At 45.5% G+C, this 23,229-nt stretch overlaps 1 protein-coding gene across 4 annotated transcripts in view; it reads left to right on the forward strand.

The window, feature by feature from the left end:
- The window catches only part of LOC123761438 (sulfotransferase 1A1), a 64,722-nt gene that overhangs the window by 15,470 nt on the left and 26,023 nt on the right, over positions 1-23,229 (forward strand). For all 4 annotated transcript variants that reach the window (XM_069314047.1, XM_069314048.1, XM_069314054.1 and 1 more), the window contains exons 4-5: positions 4,903-5,110; positions 20,055-20,181. In XM_069314047.1, coding sequence (XP_069170148.1) covers positions 4,903-5,110; positions 20,055-20,181 — 335 coding nt within the window. The remainder of the gene's footprint in view (positions 1-4,902; positions 5,111-20,054; positions 20,182-23,229) is intronic.

The following is a 23,229-nucleotide window of genomic DNA, read 5'->3' on the forward strand; positions in this document are numbered from 1 at the left end:
CTCTTCCTCTCCTCGTCCTTCCCGCCTTCCTCAGACTCGCAACCGTTTCCGGGCCTTGGACCCTGATGCGCCCACTGCCCTCTCCTCTGTTCCTTTGGGTTCTCTCCCGAAGGATCCTCCTCCTGGTCCTCTGTCTGGGGTTCCCCTTCCTTCTACCCGATCTGTCGTGTCTCCTGTGTCTTCTTCCTCGTCTCCCTCCGTTCCTCCTTCCCATCCTTCCTCCGTCTCTTGACTCGCCCCGCCGCCTGTCGGTGCCGGCTGATGTCCATCGCTCTCCAAACGGCCGTCATGTGTGCTCTCGTTCAGCTTCTCCTGTTGAGACGCTAGAATCCGTTGCCCAGTACGTGGTTGCTGGAACACCTGTCTCTTTACGTCAGAAGCGTAAACCTGGCTCCTCTCCTTCCTCCTCCTCCCCGGCGGGTAAGAAGGTTTCGCTTTCTTCCTCGGCCCCTACTTCTGCCTCTCTCGCTCCTTCCCCTCCCATTTCGGTGGTTGCGCCCCCTGTTCCTGCTATGGAGGTTTCTTTAGCCCCCGTTTCCCTCTCAGTTGCTGCCCTTGCTGAGGTACGCTCCCCTCTTTCTACCCCTCCTCTTCCTGCTGCTGTCCTTGCCTGCTCCTCTCCGTTGTCTCCTCCTCCTCCGGACCCCGCCCGCCCACCTCTGATCTGTTCTCCCGTTTCCTTCCCTCCGTCTTTGCTCAGTTTACCCATGCCCCCTGACTTTGCTGACCCTGATCCCGACCCTGATATTCTTTAACGTGCTCTGTTGCTCTTTCGCCTTTGTTTCTTCCTTGTTCTGTTTTTGTCCTTTCTCTTCTTGTCGTTGTCCATTTTTCAATGGAACATTCGAGGTTATTACGCAAATTTCCTCCAACTTCTGATTTCGCGGTTTTCGCCCCTTTGTGTCTGTCTCCAGGAGCCGATGCTTGGTGCTCGTCCTGGTCGTTTTCGTGGCTATTCCTTTCTCTCCCCCCCCCCCCCCAGCTGTTGCTGGGGCTTCTAATTCTTCTGCTCTTTTGATTCGTGCTGATGTTCCCTTTGTTCCTTTACTTTTTCATTCACCTCTTCATTGTTCTGCTGCTCGTGTCTTTGTGGGGAAATGGTACTGTTTGTTCCATTTATCTCTCCCCGAGTGTCCCGCTTTCTCTTCCTGATTTGAAACACCACCTAGACTCCTTGCCGGAGCCTGTACTCCTGCTGGGTGACTTCAATTGTCGTCATTCTGTTTGGGGTGACGTTCTGACGAATACCCGGGGTCGCCTTCTTGAGCCGTTTCCCCTCTCTTCTTCCCTGTCTCTTCTGAATTCTGGTGAGCCCACTCATTTGGACTCTCGGACTCGCACCCTTTCTTGTCTTGATCTTTCTCTCTGCTCTTCTCTCTACTTAGATTTCACGTGGCAGGTTCTTTATGACCTCCATGGAAGTGATCATTTCCCCATCCTTGTTTTTTTTCGCCCTTCCCTCTTTCCCTACGTGGCAGTTTGCTAAGCCGGACTGGACCCTATTTTCCCTCGGTGCTACTCTCTCTGACCTCTCCCTTCTGCCTCTCTCTCGCGCTCTCCTCCTTTTTCATGACACTGTCTTCAACGCTGCCCTCCGCTCTATCCCTCGCTCTTCCTCCTGGGGTCCACGGAAGTGCGTTCCCTGGTGGAATGCGGACTGTGATCGGGCTGTCCGCTGTAAGCGTGCAGCCTGGAAGAGGCACCGCCGTAGGCAGACCCCCGATTCTTTTCTTTTCTTTCGGAAAGCGAGTGCGGTGGCCCGTAGGGCCATCCATACGGCTAAACGTGAATGTTGGGCATCTTATGTCTCAACAATTACGTCCGAAACCCCTCTGGCCCAGATCTGGAACCGTATCCGCAAGATAGCGGGTAAGTTCATTCCCGATGTTTCACCGGTTCTTCACCTCCATGATACTCTTGTGGCGGACCCGTTGCAGGTTGCTTCCGAACTGGGTTCCAACTTTTCTTCTGTTAGCTCTGGTCTTCATCTTCCCCAATCTTTCCTTCTTCGTAAACCTGTCTTCGAGTCTCGTCCTTTAGATTTCTGCACTCATCTTCAGCTTCCCTATAATGATCCCTTCTCTCTCTCTCTCTCTCTCTCTCTCTCTCTCTCTCTCTGAACTTCGTTCTGCCCTGGCCCTCTGCGGTTCTACGGCGGCGGGCTCCGATGGTATTCATTATGAGATGCTTCGCCATCTTCCTCGGAGCGCGTCTCAGTATTTACTAAGTCTGTATAATCGGATCTGGGAGTCGTCGTCAGTCCCTGAGGAATGGCTCGATGCTGTTGTCCTCCCTGTTCGCAAACCGGGGTCTCTGGGTACTTCCCCTAAGGACTTTCGCCCTATTGCTCTCACAAGTTGTGTCTGCAAACTCTTTGAACGTATGGTTAACGTTCGTCTGATGTGGTTCCTGGAACACCATTACCTCCTCTCCCCTTCTCAATTTGGTTTCCGCAAGTGCCGCAGCACGACAGATGTCCTGGTGAACTTGGAGGTCTATATTCGTACTGCTTTTGCTGCCTAATCCGTTGTTGCCGTCCTTTTTGACCTGGAAAAGGCTTACAACACCACTTGGCGTCATCATATCCTATCTCAACTTCATTCTTTTGGCCTTCGTGGTCATCTCCCCCTCTCTCTGCAGCTTCCTCTCCCGTCGTTCCTTTCGGGTGCGCCTTGGTACCGTTCTCTCCCTCTTTTCAACAATACGAAGGTGTGCCCCAGGGTAGTGTTCTGAGCACTACTCTTTTTCTGGTTGCCCTCAATGGTCTTCTTTCCTCTCTTCCTTCTGGTGTCTTCTCCGCTCTCTATGTCGATGATCTTATGCTTTGTTGTCAGGGTGATGATTTGCCTCTCCTTCAACGCCGGCTTCAACTTGCAATTGATGCCGTGTGGTCTTGGGCCACAGATCATGACTTCAAGTTCTCTACTTCTAAGACTTGTGCCATGACCTTTACGCGGAAACGGGTTGTTCTTCGTCCTTCTTTGTCCCTGTATGGTCATCCCCTTGAATACAAAGATTCCGCGAAGCTTTTGGGGTTATTCCTTGACACTCGTTTGTCTTGGTCTCCCCATATCTCTTACCTCCGTGTTGAGTGCTCTAAGGCCCTTACCCTCCTACGGGTCTTGTCCCATACTTCTTGGGGGGGCAGATAGGCGCACTCTCCTTGCTTTACATTTCTCTCTCTTTACATTTCTCTCTCGTCCTGTCGAAGCTCGATTATGGTTGCCCTGCTTACTCGTCTGCTTCTCCTAATACTCTTCGCCGTCTTGATGCTTTGCACCATACTGGGTTGCGCCTCAGTTCTGGTGCCTTTCGTTCGACTCCCATCCTTAGCTTGTATGTTGACACTGGATTCCTGTCTCTCCAGGACCGCCGTGATCGCTACTGTCTTCGCTATCTTGCGCGGTCCATGCAACATCCTTCCTCTCGCCTCTGTCGTGCTTTAACTTTTACCCCTCCTGCGGTTCCTGTTCCTCTTCACCACCTCCCTCTTTCTGTCCGGTTATCTCGCCTACAAGATTCTCTTTCCGTTCGTATTTCTGATGTATCTCCTCGTGTTGTTCCTTCTTTGCCCCCGTGGAGGGTCCCTCTTCCGCGGTTTTGTACATCCTTGACCTGTATCACTAAAGCTTTTACCCCTCCTACGGTTCTAAAATGCCTTTTCCTCGAGCACTTTTCTTCTCACTCCCGCTCCGTTTCTGTCTTCACCGATGGGTCTAAGTCAGCGGACGGTGTTGGCTACTCTGTTGTTTTTCCTGATCGCGCTTATATGTGTCGCTTGCCTCCGGAGACTAGCATCTTTACAGCGGAACTTTATGCTATTCTCTATGCTCTTCGTCTCCTGCTTTCTCGTTGTCAGTCTCTTTGTAGTTGTTGTTGACTCTCGTAGTGCCCTCATGGCTCTCGGGTCCTTTAATCCGGTTCATCCAGTACTTGTCGAGATCCAGCATTGGCTGTTTCTCGTTCACAGTAAATTTAAGTCGGTTGAGTTTTGTTGGGTTCCCAGCCATATTGGTGTGTCCTTAAATGAGCGTGCGGATGCTGCCGCCAAGGAAGCTGTCCGCTCTTGTCCCACCTCTCGTAAAGGCATTCCGTATTCCGACTTTTACGCGGTTATCCATTCCTCAGTCCTTACCCGTTGGCAGGCTTCTTGGTTGTCTGTTACTGGTAACAAGCTACGTACTCTTAAATGTTGTTTCCTCGTGGCCGTCCTCCTTCCACCGTAACCGGCGGTGGAAAACAGCTCTGGCGAGGTTGCGTATTGGCCATACTCGCTTAACCCATGGTCACTTGATGGAGCGCCGCCCTGCTCCTTATTGTCCTAGTTGCATTGTCCCTCTTACGGTCGTGCATGTCCTTCTTGAATGTCCTGACTTCCAGGACGAGCGTGTGTCTTGCTTTCCGACCGCCTCTCGCGGTCACCTGTCCCTCGATGGAATTCTTGGTGACTCGGATACTTTTGATATCGTTCGCCTTATGCGTTTTTGTTCTCGTATTGGCATCCTTGGTGATATTTAGCGCCCTCTGATTATTTTGCGTATTTGATGGTGCTACATAGCCTTCCCGGTTTGGTGCCTTCTTTTGATAATTACTTACTTACTTACCTCATGATTAGCACACGTTTGTGCACGTGATGTTAATGCGTGCTTGAATATGTGAAGTCTTGTGTTAACTGTCGGGTGCAACTTGTGAGATTAGTAAAGAACCACTCGTATATCGGTTGCAATATATGAAAGATCCTATATTTGTGCTTCTGGATGGGTTTATATAAAGAAATGTATTACTAGAACTTATTTCATAACTGGTGATTTAAGAATACTCTAAAATGTATTCTGAAGCGATTAAATTGAAGTATTTCGGCTCTGGGTAAGTGTAGTAGTAATAACAAAAAAAACATTCCAGCTTTGACATGATGCTTGACAGCAAGACCATCAGAAGCACTGTTGAAAATCCTCAGCAGTTCACAAAAATGTTTCGTCAAATGTGTCCAGGCAAGAAGGTAGAAGATGGAGTATTTCTGCAGATTAGCGAGGCTCTACCTGCTCCTAGAGTGATGAAGACCCACCTGCCCAGCACCCTCCTGCCCCCTAGCCTTCTTCAAACCACAAAGGTTAGAGATGGTTTTTATGGGAATAAAATGGTTGGATTTGCAATCACTGCTTCGTGAAGCAAGAGTCGTACGGTTTGTAATCAAACGATTAGAGTATTAGTTAAAATCGACCCGTCCTCCAAACAAAGATCCAAAAGTGATTCCATGCACCCGCCAAACCCCCTGTTTATGAATGAAAATTGGTTTACACACGACTCGCCAACCCGTCCTCGACTCAAGTTCATTACATTCAGAAGTCAACCCCACAGACGCATTCATAAATTTCAACATACTGTTCACTCAAAACGGGAATTTTCTAGAGTAAAAATTAATATTATAATATATTAGCATATTGTGTATATATAGGCATAGGATAGGTTAGGTGTTTAGGTTCTGTTGGCGATTATTTGTATTTGTAGAACGTGGGTGAAGCATTTATAGCGTTGTGATTCGAACAAAATTCGTCAGTGAAGCACTTGTTCCAGATATGTTCGAATGTCAGCAGTTGAGTCGTGTGTAAACCGCTTTTCATTCATAAACAGGGGGTTTGGCGGGTGCATGGAATCACTTTTGGATCTTTGTTTGGAGGACGGACTGGACTCACACCTGCTGACGTTCGAACATATCCGGAACAAGTGCTTCACTGACGAATTTTGTTAGAATCACAACGCTATAAATGCTTCTCCCACGTACAAATACAAATAATCGCCATCAGAACCTAAACACCTAACCTATGTCTATATATACATAATATGCTAATATATTATTATAATAATTTATACTTGAGAAAATTCCCGTTTTGAATGAACAGCATGTTAAAATTTATGATTGCGTCTGTGGGGGTTGACCGCTGAATGTAATGGACTTGAGTCGAGGACAGGTTGATTAAAATACAGCTACTGAAGATAAATATCGGTAAAATGTTGTTCTCTAATCCTGCCGTTTCTATTTCTTCTTTTGATTTTTTGTCTTAATCTAAATATTGACAAGACTGTTTTCTTTAATAATTGGATCAAATTTTAAACGTGGGTGTGTAGTTGAAATGTATTCACCCTTTCCTCTCCCTCCTTGAGCTGCCGCCACTTGGGGTTTACCTATTGACTAGTTTAGTTTTTCCAATAACCCTGCTCGGCCGAGAGCCAGTGTTTTTTTATTGCTAGATAAAACGGTGGGTACAAGACGCGCAGGCTTGCACACACACACCCAGCTTGTCTCGCTCACTGCCGTAACCTGTACACTTTAGGATACTTTCCCCTTTTGTTCTAGGCTTGGAAGGAGGTTGGAAAGTGACTTTTATAATGGGCAGTGTTTTCTGGCTATCTAGTCCCTCTACTCTTCACTAGGTGGTTCGTGCTCCTCGGTGTCGCTCGGATAAGTAACAGTATTTTATTGTTAAGACTCGGCTACTTAAAGTTCCAAGTAGAACGGGCTATGGTGAGCCCTAAGTGGAAGCCCTTCCAGGTCCATTATCTGGATCAGGAGCCGATACTAAAGATCTGGGGATGTAATTGGGTTTGCATGGTGGATGTCAGCCCCGAAGGGCTAGCGGTACCAATTATGGAGCTGGTGGGTTAGTGTAGCCCTCCAGGTTTTCTGTTTGCCCGAGACTTTGGCTGATCAGTGCTGTCGTTGAAGTTTAGTGAGGTGACCTCTTCGAGGTAGTATTGTATCAAGTAGGTGTGATATTTGTGGTGTGGCGAAAGACTCCTAAAATTTCCTAGTCTGAAGTCTGTAACATGCTGTTGGTGTCTTTAATCCCGCAGCCTGAGGTAGGCTCGGGTGTCGTGGATTAGTGGTAGCTGTTTCAGGAGCATTGGTGGTGCTTTTAGAATTTGTAAACGGCACGTCTGCTGGCATTACTGCAGAGATAGTGACGGTAGGAGTGTTGGGAACTGGAGAGGGAATTACTGTTTGTGCCACCCGGGCCTTGGGTGGTTCTAGAGTCTGTTAGTTTTCGTGGTCGATCTGGTGGTAGTCTGTGGAGTGGAAGTGAAGGCAGAGAGACTTGCGACCAGGGCGGAGGGTATGGTAGCAGTTGTGGCAGCAGAAAGGTCATCAGGTAAAACAGGTGTTGGAAGTCCATTCGCAATTCTACCGAGTAAGATTAAGCCACCAAAAAGGTGGCACGGGCATGAATAGCCTGTAAGTGGTAAAATTTAATCGTCGGGCTGCTATCGCGGGGTTGACAGTATTTGAGGGTGTCCAGTTGCTGGATGCCTTTTTTACACACACCACACACACACACACACACACACACACACACACACACACACACACACACACACACACACACACACACCAACCATAAGAGTGGCAGTGTTGATGGCATCAGTGTGGTTACGGAAAGATTCGGGTACTCTTAAAGCTCCTCTAAGGTCGTTGGTTGCTTCACATTCCAGATGGCGGCGAAAAAGTGACACTTGTGATTGTTTGGCAGACGGTGCACTCTTTCTGGGTTAACCAATCTCCCAGTTGCATCTGTAACCTAGACGTAATCTACATAACCGAACTGCTATTTACCTGTAGATTCCTTTTGGATATTTAATTTGTCTAACTTGGTGGTCTGAAGATAACATATTGCAGAGGGCGAACATTCTGCTATTCTGGTGTAGATAAGCTTTGTTCAGACGAGTTTTTTGGTGATGGTCTTTAATGTACTGTAGGCTGGGTTGGATTATATCAATGGATGACGTGTTGCCAATTTAGCAATTTAATCAGCCTTCTCATTTAAGGGGATTCCCACATGGGACGTGATCCAGTTTAGGGTGATGTCGAGTCTTTTTGCCTTTAGTGACTCCTCAGATACAAAATGGTCGTTATTTCCACGTACTTTCCACTGCTTTTTTCCTAATATTTGAAATGCAGCTTTTGAGTCTGCACAAAATTCAAAATGCCATTACACAAGCGTATGTACGAATGCCTTTTGTATGTCAAGCGGCTCGGATTGGGTTGATGCTGGTCCTTATGATCTCCAATATGCCTGTTTACTGTCCGTGCAAACAGCAGCGCCAGCACAATCATATTGTGTAAACCGATCCGTCTGTGAAGTTGTGGGTGGCTACTGGAATGCTGCATATTTGCTTCTCTATGATGCGCCTTAGCATTGAGGGATTGTAGGTTTCCTTTTTAATCGGAAGACCTTCTATTACTATTTTGAAGGTAGGCTGCTCCCATGGCGGGGAACAAGTGTAATTTAGGTGTGATTGATCACGCTGTCAAAAATCGTGCTTTTTAATTCTGTTTAGGAAATTTCCCACTCTGGCAGGCCAAGAGTTTCAGTTTCGGCAAAAGTCCAACCACAAAGGCCTGCTGTACTGGGACTGGATCAGGGGAAATAATTATCTTGCTGATAATCGTAGCTGTTCTTTGATATCAGTTCTTGGAGAGGGCAAACCCGTTTCCCCTGTAGAGTTTAAAGTTTAGTCCACATAGGGGCTCCTAGGGCAGCTCTCGTAGCATTGTTTGGAGCAATTTCAAGCTTTTTCCAATATTGGTGAGATACTTGAGTGAAGGTACGGCATAGTCGATTACTGGTCTGACTGCCTGTACATCGTTTGTGCGAAGGACTTGCAGATTGGCTCCTCCAGAGAGGAAGGTTAGTGACCTGAAGAGTGCTGTCTGAGCCGCTGTTCTCTAAAGTGACCTCGGCATTAAAATTCTTGTCCATGATTATTCCTAGATACTAATAAGTGATCACCCATTCAATTGCTTGACCCTGTACTATGAGTTACCTGTTGGGCTTCGCTTTTACTATGGGCATAGCTTTTGTCTTTGTGGGGTTGAGTTTGATACCAATCTGCTTTGCCTCTTCAGTGATGCAGTCTAAACATTTGGGTGCACGGCACACCTCATCCCTTCCTTTTCTGATGATGACAGTCGTCTGCGTAGTTTGGCAGCCTACGATGTTGAGTTTTAACCTCTTTATTCTTTCCATTAAACAATTGAAGAGGAAGGGGGGCAAAAAATGCCGCCTTGCGGTGTATCATTTTCATGTCTTTTGTTTTAAGAAACTGTGCCATGAAGTTTCTTCTTGCTTCTGAGACAGCTTTTAGTCCTGGAGAGCAGGTTAACTCTGACATCTTTATCAATGAGGCGGCAGAGAATAGTAAATTCAAAGGCTTTCTCGTGGTCCAGGAATATCGGCCCTCCTGGTCTGTCGTTAAAGTGAGCCAACAGTTGTAATAGTCCACTGAGCCAACCTCTCTTCTATAGTCATGCATACCATGGTGCAGTTTAGGTATTTTCAACTAAAGTCTGTTGAGTATCATTCTGTTGGCTGTCTTTGCTGCTCAGCTTTGGAGAAATGGGCCTGGGTTTAGCTGAATCTTTGGGTTTTGGGATCGGTACAGTTTGCTCTATTCAAACCTCTAGATCTAGTTTTAAAAATCCAGGCTCGATTAATTAACGTAAAGTATGCAGCGTCTCCCTCTGGGCAGAGGTTCCTGATCATTTTAGTTTATTTTGTAGTATCCAGGGGATGTATTCTTGGAGTTTTTCTTAGTTCAATTGTGCTCGTCTAGTGTGTAATGGTTATTAGTGTCAAACTTTTGCAAATGTTGTTAAGGTTCTGTGCCACATTTCTTCTGGTCTGCACTGCTAATACATCCGCAAGTTGAGTACTAGCTGCTTTCTGACTCCTGGTTGCCAGTACTTCCGCTTCTGATGCGGATCCTTAAGATGTGGGGCTTTTAGGCGTTTATTTCCTTTGGCTCAGTGGATTTGCTGCCACCTCTAAGGTGGTCATAAAGATGTGAACACCATTCTAGCCACTTTGGTGTTTATTAGCGTGGTCTCTTCATGCACATGTTCCTTGACCTCGCAAAGTAAGGTCCTGTTGTGGTCACTTGGGTTTTTTTTTTTTTTTTTTTTTTTTTTTTAATAATAGCTTCATTGTGTTTTAGTCAGTTCTAACGCGCTTACAATAGTACCAGTAATCTTTGGTGTCTGAATAGTTTTTTCAGTGGGATAGTGTTTGTGTGCACTTTGAATTGCATCCGCAAAATCTTGTTCTGCCCGACTTGATGTCTTTGGGAACATTATTTTCTATGCCAATCGGACATGGTTTTGAAATCGGTCCCATTTTGCTAAAGCAAAGTTAAAGGCTTCAGATGGAGGTGGGGTCGGTAGATTTAACTTAAGATCAATTTGGACCCCATAGTGGTCGCTAGTGAGTGGGCTCAACTGACCATGTTGCTGCGTTTCTCAGGGAGGCTGAAACGAAGGTTGGGTCTAACTTACCTCCTTGGATGTGGGTGGGTTCATTCACCCACATCCAAGGGTGGGATGTAGTAGTGTGTTTAAATAAGAGATCTATTTCAGCACGTGGAGCTGTGTAAACATTTAAGATTTTTTAAAGTTGGTCTTGGCTCGATAGATACTCCCAATTACCCCCGTTCCTGCTCGACAATCGGGTGGGCTGGTTATGGGTTTGGATGTTAGTACACATTTCGCAACAATTGCACATCCCCTGGATTACCCGTTGACCCATGGAAGGAAAAAGCAAGAGAATTTCAGTTCTAGTCCGGCTCGAAGTCGGCTCTGCTGTAGTATCGGGATGCTTTTGCCTTTGGTTGCTGTTTTGCATTACAATTTTGTGTACAGCCCTTCTACATTCCATAGCATAATCTTTAGTCCTCTGGGTTGTTGGGACTTGCTGATATTACCGAGGTATCCATGGAGTCTGATGAACACGCCATGGAAGTTGAAACAGGAGTTGAGGATCTAGGTTTACTTGAAATTGACCCATAAAGTTCGCTTTCGGACGTATTGGACTCTTGGAGGGGGGGGGGGGCTTTTTGTTTGTTTTTCCTGCCCTGCGTTCTTGAAGGTGACGATATTGTTTTTCAAATTTCTTTATCTTCTCAATTGTCTTTTGGGTCTCTGTGGTTTGCTTGATACCGTGTATCAGCAGCAAACTTTAGACCAATTCTGCGACAAAGGTTTAAAGTATTGCCCAGAGGGTGTCCAGTTATGTGGCAGCTCTATTTACTGCTGTGCAGGTTTGGGCCCTGTTTATTCTTTGGCCCTTATCAGTGGAAACTTTTGACACTTGCCATCATTGCTCCCAGTGTGCTTATTAGATGCAATGGGCGGGCGACTAGGTTGAACTATTTTCTTGTCCCCCAGCCACAAGCTTTGTCCTGGACGGAGGCCTTCACACCCTCCACCATGGCCGATAGTGGAGAGCCATGTGCCCCCCTCTACCTGGGGTGTTGGTACACTTCCCGCTGTCTTTTGTGGGCAGGGGAGCTGGTATGTTTTGGTTGGGGCTTCGGCTCTTCTGTAGGTACTCGCCAAGTTGTTTGCGGGGGTTGAGCTCTGGCTCTTTGGTCCCGCCAATCAACAAGTGTACAGATTCCCGAGGCTATTGCGCTCTATCATATCTACACTTGAAAACTGTGTATGGAGTCGACCTCCACCACATCACTTCCTAATGCATTCCACTAAGGTAGGTGTGTGTGTGTGTGTGTGTGTGTGTGTGTGTGTGTGTGTGTGTATGTGTGTGTATGTGTATGTGTGTGTTCGTGTGTGTGTGTTCGTGTGTGTGTGTTCGTGTGTGTGTGTGTTCGTGTGTGTGTGTGTTCGTGTGTGTGTGTGTTCGTGTGTGTGTGTGTTCGTGTGTGTTCGTGTGTGTGTGTGTGTTCGTGTGTGTGTGTGTGTTCGTGTGTGTGTGTTCGTGTGTGTGTGTGTTCGTGTGTGTGTGTGTGTTCGTGTGTGTGTGTGTGTTCGTGTGTGTGTGTGTGTTCGTGTGTGTGTGTGTGTTCGTGTGTGTGTGTGTGTTCGTGTGTGTGTGTGTGTTCGTGTGTGTGTGTGTGTTCGTGTGTGTGTGTGTGTTCGTGTGTGTGTGTGTGTTCGTGTGTGTGTGTGTGTTCGTGTGTGTGTGTGTTCGTGTGTGTGTGTTCGTGTGTGTGTGTGTGCTCGTGTGTGTGTGTTCGTGTGTGTTTGTGTGTGTGTTTGTGTGTGTGTTCGTGTGTGTGTGTGTGTTCGTGTGTGTGTGTGTGTGTTCGTGTGTGTGTGTGTGTTCGTGTGTGTGTGTGTGTTCGTGTGTGTGTGTGTGTGTTCGTGTGTGTGTGTGTGTTCGTGTGTGTGTGTGTGTTCGTGTGTGTGTGTGTGTTCGTGTGTGTGTGTGTGTTCGTGTGTGTGTGTGTGTTCGTGTGTGTGTGTGTGTTCGTGTGTGTGTGTGTGTTCGTGTGTGTGTGTGTGTTCGTGTGTGTGTGTGTGTTCGTGTGTGTGTGTGTGTTCGTGTGTGTGTGTGTTCGTGTGTGTTCGTGTGTGTTTGTGTGTGTTTGTGTGTGTGTGTGTTTGTGTGTGTGTGTGTGTGTGTTCGTGTGTTCGTTCGCGCGCAGGGGGGGGGGGGGTTACATTTGAATCTTTTAAAGACGTTCGGGGCATCTTAAGTTCCAGGCGTGGTGTTCCTTGGAGCAATTTGGGCACTTGGCTTGGACGGGCTAGTTTGCCTTCTTATCCAGGCATATTTGTGTCCTGTGGGCTGGCTGCAGACTCCACCCCTCACTGGGCGTTGCCAGCCATCCTTGTGATGTCCAAATTTGACATCTGAAGCATCTGTGGGGCTCTTGGGATGTAAGGCCTGTGGTGGATTCACGCCCCTAATGTCAAGATAGTTTCTCTGGGATCCGTCCTTTTACTGTGAGAAGGACTTGGGTTTCTTGCTTCGTGGCTTTTTCCTGGCATCTTTCTGCTGACATCGTATAATTCGGCTTAAATATGAGCTAGGGCTATGTGCAAGGGATAGTGGTTATCTTGGGTACCTTGAGGTTATCTTGGGATTTCGGGGCTTAGCGTCCCTGCGGCCCGGTCCTCGACCAGGCCTCCTTTTTTTCACCCCCCCCCCCTCCCAGGAAGCAGCCCATAGCAACTCTCAAACTCCCAGGTACCTATTTACTGCTAGGTAACGGGGGCATGGGGCATCAGGGTGAAAAACATTGCCCATTTGTCTCCGCCTGTACTGGTGATCGAACCCGGAACCTCAGAACTACGAATCCGAAGCTCTGTCCACTCAGCCGTCAGGCGCCCCTATCAATGTTGTGGACAATGATTTTCCTTATTTTGTCCTCTGGTTTTAGTTCGTCTCATTTTCTGTAATTTTTAAGAATGGTTACAGCTGTCTAGTGTTCGGACCTTAGAATATATTTGCCTCTGAGGTTTGGCTTTGCTTTGATCTGGAGCTTGGGGTACTTTGTTGTTTACGAGGAGACATCATGCTGTACCTAGAAGACTGGCAGTGCAGATTTAATGAGTAGATGGCGTGCTCATCTGTAGAGGACTGTTCTCGGTACGTCAGAATGGAGTGGTTCTTCCTGTTGGCAATTGGCGTTATGTGACCAAAGCCATCACTGTCGTAACTTGTACTGAAGAGTTTTCCTTTTGTGATTGGGAGCAGCAACGTTGGCTCCCCCACAATTCATCTGGTGGTCATTCTGTCGGCCAAATGATTGCTGTGAAGTGATGTCTCTAGTGATTCGTCAAAGTTATAATGAGGCCACGGTCTTTTTGACTTTAATTCTGGCTTTTAAAGTGCTAAATTCCTCAATTTTGCAAAATTGTCTACGTTGATGTGCAAGGATAACACAGGGACAGTATGGAGAGCGGAAGAGTTTGGTTGTTGGATAACACTAGACATTTCTTGACTTGAATGTTCTTCTAATGTCTTATTGTCCCTGGATGATCATTTATGCTAATTACAACACGAAGAATACCAAAGTATGACTATGCAGATCATTAGTCCTATCTGCATTACCTTCCTTACTACCCCAGTAAGAGAAGAAATGACTGGCTGGGTATTGGCCATAACTAAACTGGTGAGCCATAATTATAATACTTGTGCTCTAGTCGCCAAATGCAGTCCTCCATTTAGTGGCACACCACTTTGAACAGTCCTGATCTAGGATTCTTAAATTTTATTTACTAGAGTATTATACCTCGGTGGGATCTTTATCGAGTAACATTTGACTGCTGTTGCTTGTATTAGTGATAATTCTTAGACATGTGCCATGTGATAAGTGCTAAATTACCCTGCCACACTAGAGCGAGTTTTGGTGACGGGGCCCACGCACGACTTCCTTGGGCTGGTGAAGATTACCTTGGCCTCTTCTACCCCTCTTTGGGTGTTTTTTCCACTCTAAAGTACACACCCATTGGGAGCTTGTTCAGGTCAATGGACCGCCCTGCTGGATACCCAGCCATCCCTTTGGTGGATGGCTGGGTATCTAGCCATGGGAGAAGGAAGGCTTCCCACCAGTGTCAGAATGTTAAGAGGCAATGCGACTGTTGAAAAGTGGGAGTACTCTAGGGGACGACGCACCCCTTCCTGCACTGGCCAGCACTTGGCCTCCTCTAGGTGCCCTGGTAGGTGGTATATCTTCACTCCTAGGCTTTTGAAATTAATGCTGCATAAATACTGAACCGACTATTTACACAGGCCCGTGAGGTGGGCGATCAGCCCCCCCCCCCCCTTCCAACCATCCCGAGTCTGCTGGTGATGGGAGATTGGGCTCCGCAACCCAGGCTGTGTTGGGCCCTGACCTGGCTCCTTTGTTGACTCCCGATAGACCCTCTCTGCTCCCATTCATCTTCCGTGGCAGAATTGAGCTCCAGGCCCCCAGTAATGACCACCTACACCCTGGAGTGACTCTTGTGACAACGGCATCTTTTAACACTACTCCTACGGGAAGTACAGCCCCGTACTTCCCACGCACTAATGTGCACGATTACTCCAACCTCCTATGTTCAAAGATTTGTTTGGTCATGCCAAGTGGGCTACGTATTTTGATCTTTCTCGCATAGATAGTATGTCCTGATAACTTAAACACCCATAAACTCCTAATGTATACCCAAGTCGGTTCTAACCCAACCTGAACTGGCACTCTTGTTACAGCCCCTTCTCTGGAGGCGATATACTGCCTGGGATCGTAGTCCTTCAATAGTGACGCCTCCAGTTCGGGTATCTAAAATTGCCTAATTAAATGCCAACATTGGCAATCTCCCACACCATGTCGCGACTGGAGTTGGCACTAATAGACTTTCACGAGGATATTAAATATATTCCAGAGGCCCAAGGTCATTTTATCATCCAGATTGATAAGTTTACTCGACCTCGTTGTCGTAGTCACTCTTTAGGTGGTCAAAATCACCTGATATTAGGTCCCTTGTTTCATCAATTATTCTTGCAGGTGTCGGATGCTCAATTTAGGAGTAAATCCCCTGTGCATATAGGAATAAAAGTAACTGTAGAAAGCTTATTGGCCCATAAGAGGCAGCTCCTATTTATAACCACCCAATTCCACTCGTATACGTATCCAACTCGCATTTGAAATAATCAAGGGACCCCACCTCCACGTTACACGGAAATTAGTTAAACAAATAAACAACCCTGTTACCGAACCGGTATTTACCCAGGTCATTCAGAAATCTGAACTTGTCCAGTTTATACCCATTGGTTCGTGTTCTGTTTTGTTGATACTTTTAATACCCTATTAATCTCCTTTGTCTATTCATCCACTTGTAAACCTCTCCTGTCACCCCTAACTCTTCGCCTTTCCATTGAATGCAATTTAAGCTTTGTTAGTCTTTCTGCACAAGACGGGAAACAAATTATTTGAATTAATTAGTCATCCTATGCAGGACACGTTAAAGTGGAATTTATACCCATTCTATATTACATAGACCTAAACTGAACTGCAAAATCTAAATGGTGCCAAACCAGAGTAAGTTGTAGTTGAAGAACACCACCAGGTGTCTTGATACTAACGCTGAGAGTAATAAATCCCAGTTTCCTATTTGCCTTATTACGAACATTTATGCACTGATTTTTTTACTTAAAATTTTTACTAATCGTAACTCCATAATCTCGACACTATTTAGCTCGTGTTTTGTAACTCATTACCTAGCTTCAAAACCTTAAATTTGTCGGCATTAAACTGCATTTGCCAATATTTTGACCATTTGAGAACCTTATTTAGGTTTTAAGACAGTCTTAAGTCTTAGGCAAGACAAAACCTTGTCTTAGGGTTGTGCATATTCTTGCTGAATGCCTTGACCTCCAGGATGTCTTGCTTCCTGACTGCCACTCATGGTAATATCTTGATGTGATGGCGAGTCTTCAGTGTTAATTACTCTCCCAATACTTGTATCATCGGCAAATTTGCAAATATTGTTGTTCTAACTTGAATCTAAATCATTTATGTAATGAATAACCGAGGTCCCAGGACAGACCATTGAGGCACTACACTTAAATTTTCCCACTCTAACGTAACCCCAATGTTTAGTTTTCTTGGGTATAGGAATGCCTTGATCCATCTTAATGTAGAACCCTCACCTGTAGATACTGTTTGTCCTCTGTTGCTCGTATTTTTGAGAGTAAATAGTACACTTGTTCCATTTCTCCTCCCACAAATGTTCCCCATACATTTCCTGTTCTTAAACACCTGTTTACTCATTACCAGAGCATGTGATCCTTTTCGGCAGTTATAACTGCCGGTATACCCTTTGGGGCGATATTATAACTATTTATATTTAAACAATAATAATAGTTGGAGTTACTTTTTTTTTAATTCTGGTGAACCGACTAATGTTGACTTGCACACTTTCACCCTTTCCTGCCTTGATCTTTCTCTGCTCATATTCTCTTTATTTGGATTTCACATGGCGAGTTCTTGGCCTCCATAACATTTTCCCATCCTTGTTACATTTTCACCCCTCCCAAGGTGACAGTTTGCTACCTTTGGTCTGCATCATTAGACTTGGGACACGCAAAAGTGTTCCCTGGTAGAAATTGCTGCTCGGGGTGCATGCTGTAAGCGTGCAGCCTGGAAGAAACACCAGCGCCGGAAAACGCAGATTCTCTTATTTAATTTGGGGAAGAGTGCAGTGGCCTATGGGACCATCCGTGCGGCTAAGGAGAAGTTTGAAATCCTCGGTCATTATGATCGACACTGCTCTCCCCCAGATCTGAAAAACTGCGCAAGATGGCGAGTAAGTTTGTTGCAGATTTCTCCAGTCTTTCTCCTCCAAGGTTCTGTTGTGGTGGGATCAGATGTCGATCGCGTCCGAACTGGGTTCACACTTTTCGGCTGTTGGCTCTGGTTAACTGCTTCCTCCCTCTGTCCTTTCTCGGAATCCTTCTTGAATCTTGTCACTTTGCTTTTTTTTTCTTCCCCTACATCTCCAGCTATCCTATGAGTTTCTCTCCCTGGAACTCGTCTACCCTGATAGTCTGCTGTTCTATGGCAGCGGGCTCGAATAACATTCACAGGCGCTATGGCATCTCCCTCCATGCACATTTCAGTATTTACCGAATAGTTATAACTGCATCTGTGGGGGGAAGGGGGAGAGAAAATAGTAGTCAGTCCTTGGGAGTGGCTTGAGGCGGGTGTTCTTCCTTGTCGGAAATCGGGTTCACTTGGGACAAGAACGATACTGTCTCAACCTAGTTATTTAAGCCTTTCGTGGTAATATTCCTTCTTCCAAAGGCTTCCTCTGTCGTTCCTTTAGAGCGAGGCTTGGTACCACTTTCACTACCTGTTTTCGACAATATGAAAGAGTACCCCCAAAGAAGTGTTAAGATTACTTTTATTTTTCCTGGATGCCTTCAATGGTAGTCTTTCCAGCGTTTACTCTGGGAATTTCTCCACTTTCTATGTTGATGATTTTACCCTCTTCTATAGACGACTCGAATTTCCCCCAACGGTGGCTTTAACAAGGAATTGAAGCAGTGTCGTCATGGTACCAATTATGGCCCAAGTTTTCTATAACAGTATGTGTAAAGGCAGACTTTTTTTTTATAGGAAGAACTTGCTCATCCTTAGTTTTTGTTAAGTTATTGCAGTCCCCTTTTGTATAACGTTTAGTAGAAACTTTAGCGGTTAATCTGACACGACTGTCTTGGTGGCCTCCCGTCTCTTGCCTCACAGTTGAATGTTTTAATGCCCTTAACTTAGTCTTCTCCAATACTTCGTAGAGAGAGATGCTTCTCTATTCACATTCCTCTCGCGTGCTGTCTAAACTCTGTTATGGCAGTCTTTTACTAGTCAGATTCTCTTTAAATTCTTCGTCTTGATGTTCTTCACCATATTGGGTTACACCTCGGCTCTGGTGTATTGCGTTTGACCCTGTGTGCTTTAATCGGCATCCTGTCTCTACAGGATTGGCGTGATCCCTACTGTTTCTGCTACCTTACGCGGTCCTTACAACACGGTCACTCTCGCTTATGTCGTGCTTTGATCGTTGCCTCTCCTGTGGGTCCCTGTTCCTGTTTATCTTCCTTTAACCGTTTTCTCTAGCGTGCAAGATATTAGTTACCAATATTCCTCAGTGTCGGACCATCCAAGGCCCCCATTGAGGAGGGGGTCACCACTTCAAAGCTCTGCGAAACCTTGATTCACCTTGCAAAAGCTTCTATTCCCTCCTACAATTGCCAAACTTACTTTCTTTGCACACGGATAGATAGATATTCTTCAGATACGTCCAAGTCTGCTGACGGTACAAGCTACTGTTATATTTCCTGATAACACCTGTGCGGCCTTTCCCTGTAGACCAGCATCTTTCCGGCAGAACTATGCCATTTCGTATGCTCAACTGTTTTCTCACTATTGACATTACTTTGTCATTGTAGTTGACTCTCGCAGTGCCCTCATAGCTCTTGTCATTTAACACGGCCCATCCTGTGGTAGTCGAAATTCAACTTTGTACGTTTGTCCAGCAGATTTAAAACGGTCAAGTTTATCATTTGGTACCAGCCATATTTGTTTCTTAATGAGCCTGCGAATGCTGCTGCCGAGGCTATCTGCACTTGTCCTATTTCTCGCACAGGATTTCCTTGAGATTGTCATTCGTTCCTCGGTGTCTGTTGACAGGGTCGTCGGTCGTATTACTGGTAACAATCTGCATGTTCTTAAGGATAATCTGTCTTCATTTGCACTACCGTAACTGGTGGTGGAAAATGGCTCTGGCGAGGTTACATATTGGCCGTACACGTTTCTCTCGGGCACTTAATGGAGCGCCGCCCTGCGCCTTATTGCCCGAAATGCATTGTCTTACGATTGTGTATATCCTTGCTGAATGCCCTGAACTCCAGGATGTCTTGCTTCCTAACTGCCACTCATGGTAATTTTTCCCACTATAAGAGATCAAAGATGTTACAAACTTTGAAAAATCTGCATGGAATCTTCAGTGCAGTGAGGTGTCATTTTGTAGTAAACCGCTACCGTTCTAGATCGGAATGTCCTCATCCCAAAGCTATCGGCATAAACTATAGTGATGCCCACTGTACATTTCTTGTTCATGTATGCACTGTTAACGTGGTCCAGAAGCTATCATTGTCAAAGGTAAGATGCTGGATCTGATGGTACTTACAATCGTGTATTTCATATATGGATATATGAATGGATCTATAGCGTATATATATTTTTTCACACAATTGAACACAAATCTATGGATACATGTTTGATAATTAGACTTGGGAGATATGAGATATTCCCAAGATAGTGGGAATACTTGTTACTTCAGTATTTCTTAAAACAGAAGTAGGATTGCTTCATAATTTAAAGCTTGCTCTGTGACTTGACCCATGAGTTTTTACTTCTATAACCCTAAAGACTTTGCACATTTATATTGTATTCTTGTTATATTTCTTAGTCACTGCCTTAGATTTCCATTCAGGTCTAGTTATAAATGTTCTTTCGCTGGCTTTCATAGGAGATGGCTCCAGCTAAACATCCAGTCGCCCAACATTGGACATGAGAACTGTTAAGAGAATTTACTTTTGGGCTTGGAAGGGAGCCTGTGTTCAACAGTAGTTGCTTTCAATAACTCCTATTAAACCGTGGCTATAGGGAATAGTCTTAGTCTTGGTTGGACATCTATTTTAAATATTTTCTTGAAAAATATTTTCCATGTTTAACCCTAAATTTCCAGCTTTCTGTACTTTAATTATTTGATGGTTTTTCAGGTGGTATACATGGCTAGAGATCCCAAGGACGTGGTTGTATCGCTATTCCATCACTTCTGCAACGTAAGGTTCCACAACTATACTGGCACCTTCGACAACTTCGTCAAGCATTTCATAAACAATGATTGTAAGTAAATCCGTTTTGGTGTTTGAGAAGTCTCTACAAGATGGCACAAATTATGTGCTCAGATAAAGCTAACACGATCAGAACCTTAATATGGTGTAAAAAAAAAAAAAAAAAAAAAAAAAAAAACTACTATTCATGCGACTTGTTATATCATTGCCAATACATTGGTTAATCTGTTCTAATGTGTAGCACATGACGGCTGGTATGCTAAGTCCCCCCACACCCAGTGGCAGACATTTGACATTAATAGCCACGACGTGACAAAACTTGTTTATTTGGAAGCTACCCATTAACTATAGGTGCAAGTTTGTAATTTTTTTGTTTATCCAGGGCGTAACTTTTGTAAATTGCTATGGTTGTTAGTGCTTGTACTTAGTGGTTTTAAATGTTAATCTTTCAGTTCTCTTGCCGAATGGTAACTTTAGGGTGTTGAAGAGGTTTCTATACTGGGTTATAGGTCTGGTAGGTTATTTGAGGCACTTGGTAGCCTGTTTGGAAAATTTGCAGACGCTTTAAAATCCGACCTCGTAGTCTGTTACCTGGTACCACCCATATATTTCCTTGTTTACTTTTAATTTACAACTTCTTTATCGTAGTAGGATGGCAGTTTAATTGCTGCTCCTACTCGATTTACTAATATACTAGTGGTTAAGCAGGCATAACATCGGCACATGTGGAATCTGATGGCATCCTCTTCTTTATTGGTAACCTGACCTGTTACCTTAGTCAGGAAGTGTGCTTTGCATCAGGTCATTGTACCCCATTCCCATGGTGGGCCCCATGGTGGGCCCCATGGTGGGCCCCATGGTGGGACTTGTCATACAATACAGCATACTTAAAGTTGGATCTTAAATGTGTTCTTTTGATTTCGTATAATTTCTGAGCAACATTAAATTTTCTGCAGCAACTCTGATTAGACCACATCCAGATAGTTGCCTAACGGGGCCCCACGGCTTCATAACTTTCCATGCATTAAGATTTCTTATATTTAGCGACAATAGTTGTTAGTTACGTTGTCTTTTACTGCAACCCTGTTTTGGTTCACCTATTACAAAACTGCAAGTAATTGATTTTATAGTTGAATGTAGTAGTATGTAGCGGTAAATTGTTGACTTCCATATTCGTCAGGTTCAGTCATTGCACCAATATTATATTGCACCCCAGACAGTTTAGCATGGCCGTTGACGATGTGCCGTCTTGCTTCAGCGCTTAACGTTACTGTCCTGCCTCCATCGCCAAACATGGAGGGCTGGATGCTAGTGTGGCTACTATAGTTATAACTTTCCATTGGGCGCAGTGTCTTGAATACGTCGATGGGTAGACTCGACCACGGCCGCCGGAACCCCTTTTAACAGAACGACTGAGCACTCTAGAAGGTGGAAAGCAAAACTGTACAGCCTGGTTGATGGTGCTGGCCTTGCGTCCTCTTGTGAAGTTTCATCTTGCCACTAGTGGGGTCTCATCCGGTACCTGTCTGCTAAGTGAAGGTGATTTTGCTCACGCCATCCAGATCAGGGCTGTACCCACACCGTTTAGAGCAGCTAGGGGTAGACCCGAGGCTTCTGGTCTCTGCGATGCTTGCCAGAAACCAGGGACCCTGGGCCACATATTCCAGGCATGCCATAAGACGTGGGGCTCGGGTGAAACGTCATGACGATATCACCTGGTTCGTAGCCGGCCGCTTGCTGCAAAGAGGTATTGAGTTGGAACGTGAAGTCCTTAAACCGGATGGAGGGACCTTCTGTAAGCCTGACATCATAGCTTGCAAAGGTGATGAATTTTGTATTTTTAGAGACGTAGAGGTCTGCTGATAACTTCATTCTCCCGTCTACATCAGAGCAAGTGTGAGAAGTACGGCACCCCAGAAATCCTTCAAAAGGTCGGGAAATATACCGGGAAGCACACAGCCTCCGCCTCTTCAATAACCCTTAATTGGAGAGGCGTGGTCTTCAGGATATGGGACTCGCCAGGAACGACCTTGAGATTTGCTCTGAAAGCCCTGACCTGGACATATTCTATCTACAGAATATGATCTAAGACCACATTTAAGGGGGGGGGGGCAGACCATTTTAGTCCCAGAATCACCGTGCACAGGGTGCATAAGGGTTAATATAGTCTTAGGTGAACAGCGGCCAGGATAGCTGGTAGCAATCTATCTAAGCAGTCATCTGGAGTACCACTTCTCCAAATGGTTTCTCACAAGAGGTGGTCCACCGAGTGGGTAAGGCGGCGACTGGAGGGACCCCCATGTGCATACATGATATCCCTCCTGCTCCGGGGCCTTGTTAGCTTCCACTATGAATAGTTTTTTTCCATGTGTGTCGCTGTAAAGTCACCAATCCTGCTGCTTAGGCAGCTTGTTGTTTTGCCTTCAGCTTTAGTTCTTTTTAATGATATACTGTGCACCTCTCCCTTTGTGTGCTGTCCCATATAATGGAAAAATTTGTATTTTGTTTTTGTTTGTTATTATAGTTATATTAATCTTGTGGGTTGTGATGATCTACCATTTTGTTTTAGTTGGATAGGGAATTAGGTATGCTTAGGGGTGCCTTCTCGCCATGCCCTGTGGCTGGGGGGATTGGTGCCCTGAAGCTACAAACACCCTATACCTCCCCCCCCCCCCACCCGAAGTGGCAAGGGGAGTTAGGAGAAAACAATAACAAACTGGCTTTCATCATGTCATGCTATTGCGATGGGGCCGGGGGGGGGGGATGGGGAAGAAATGCAGCTCTTGCTAGGCTGCACGTTGGCCAGATATAAACTCTTGGACCCCGGAGGAACAGGGTGTTGTTCCATTATCAGAGCTGCAGTATTCTGCTCGTATTCGTGCACCATTTTGTAGAATGTTCAGATTTCCTTCTTTCCATCAACCTTTTAATATTATTCTTTGTGAATAGTGTTGCCATCGGTCTTGTTTCTTGCATTATCATGGTTGATATTTAGCGTCTTAAGAATATCCTATGGTATTGCTTTAGTTTTCAGTGTGATTCATATTGATAACTGGTTATATGCATTGGCAGCCCTGGCATGTTGGAAAAACTAGCACAA

Source organism: Procambarus clarkii, chromosome 7 (assembly GCF_040958095.1).
Source record: "Procambarus clarkii isolate CNS0578487 chromosome 7, FALCON_Pclarkii_2.0, whole genome shotgun sequence".
Lineage (NCBI taxonomy): Eukaryota > Metazoa > Arthropoda > Malacostraca > Decapoda > Cambaridae > Procambarus > Procambarus clarkii.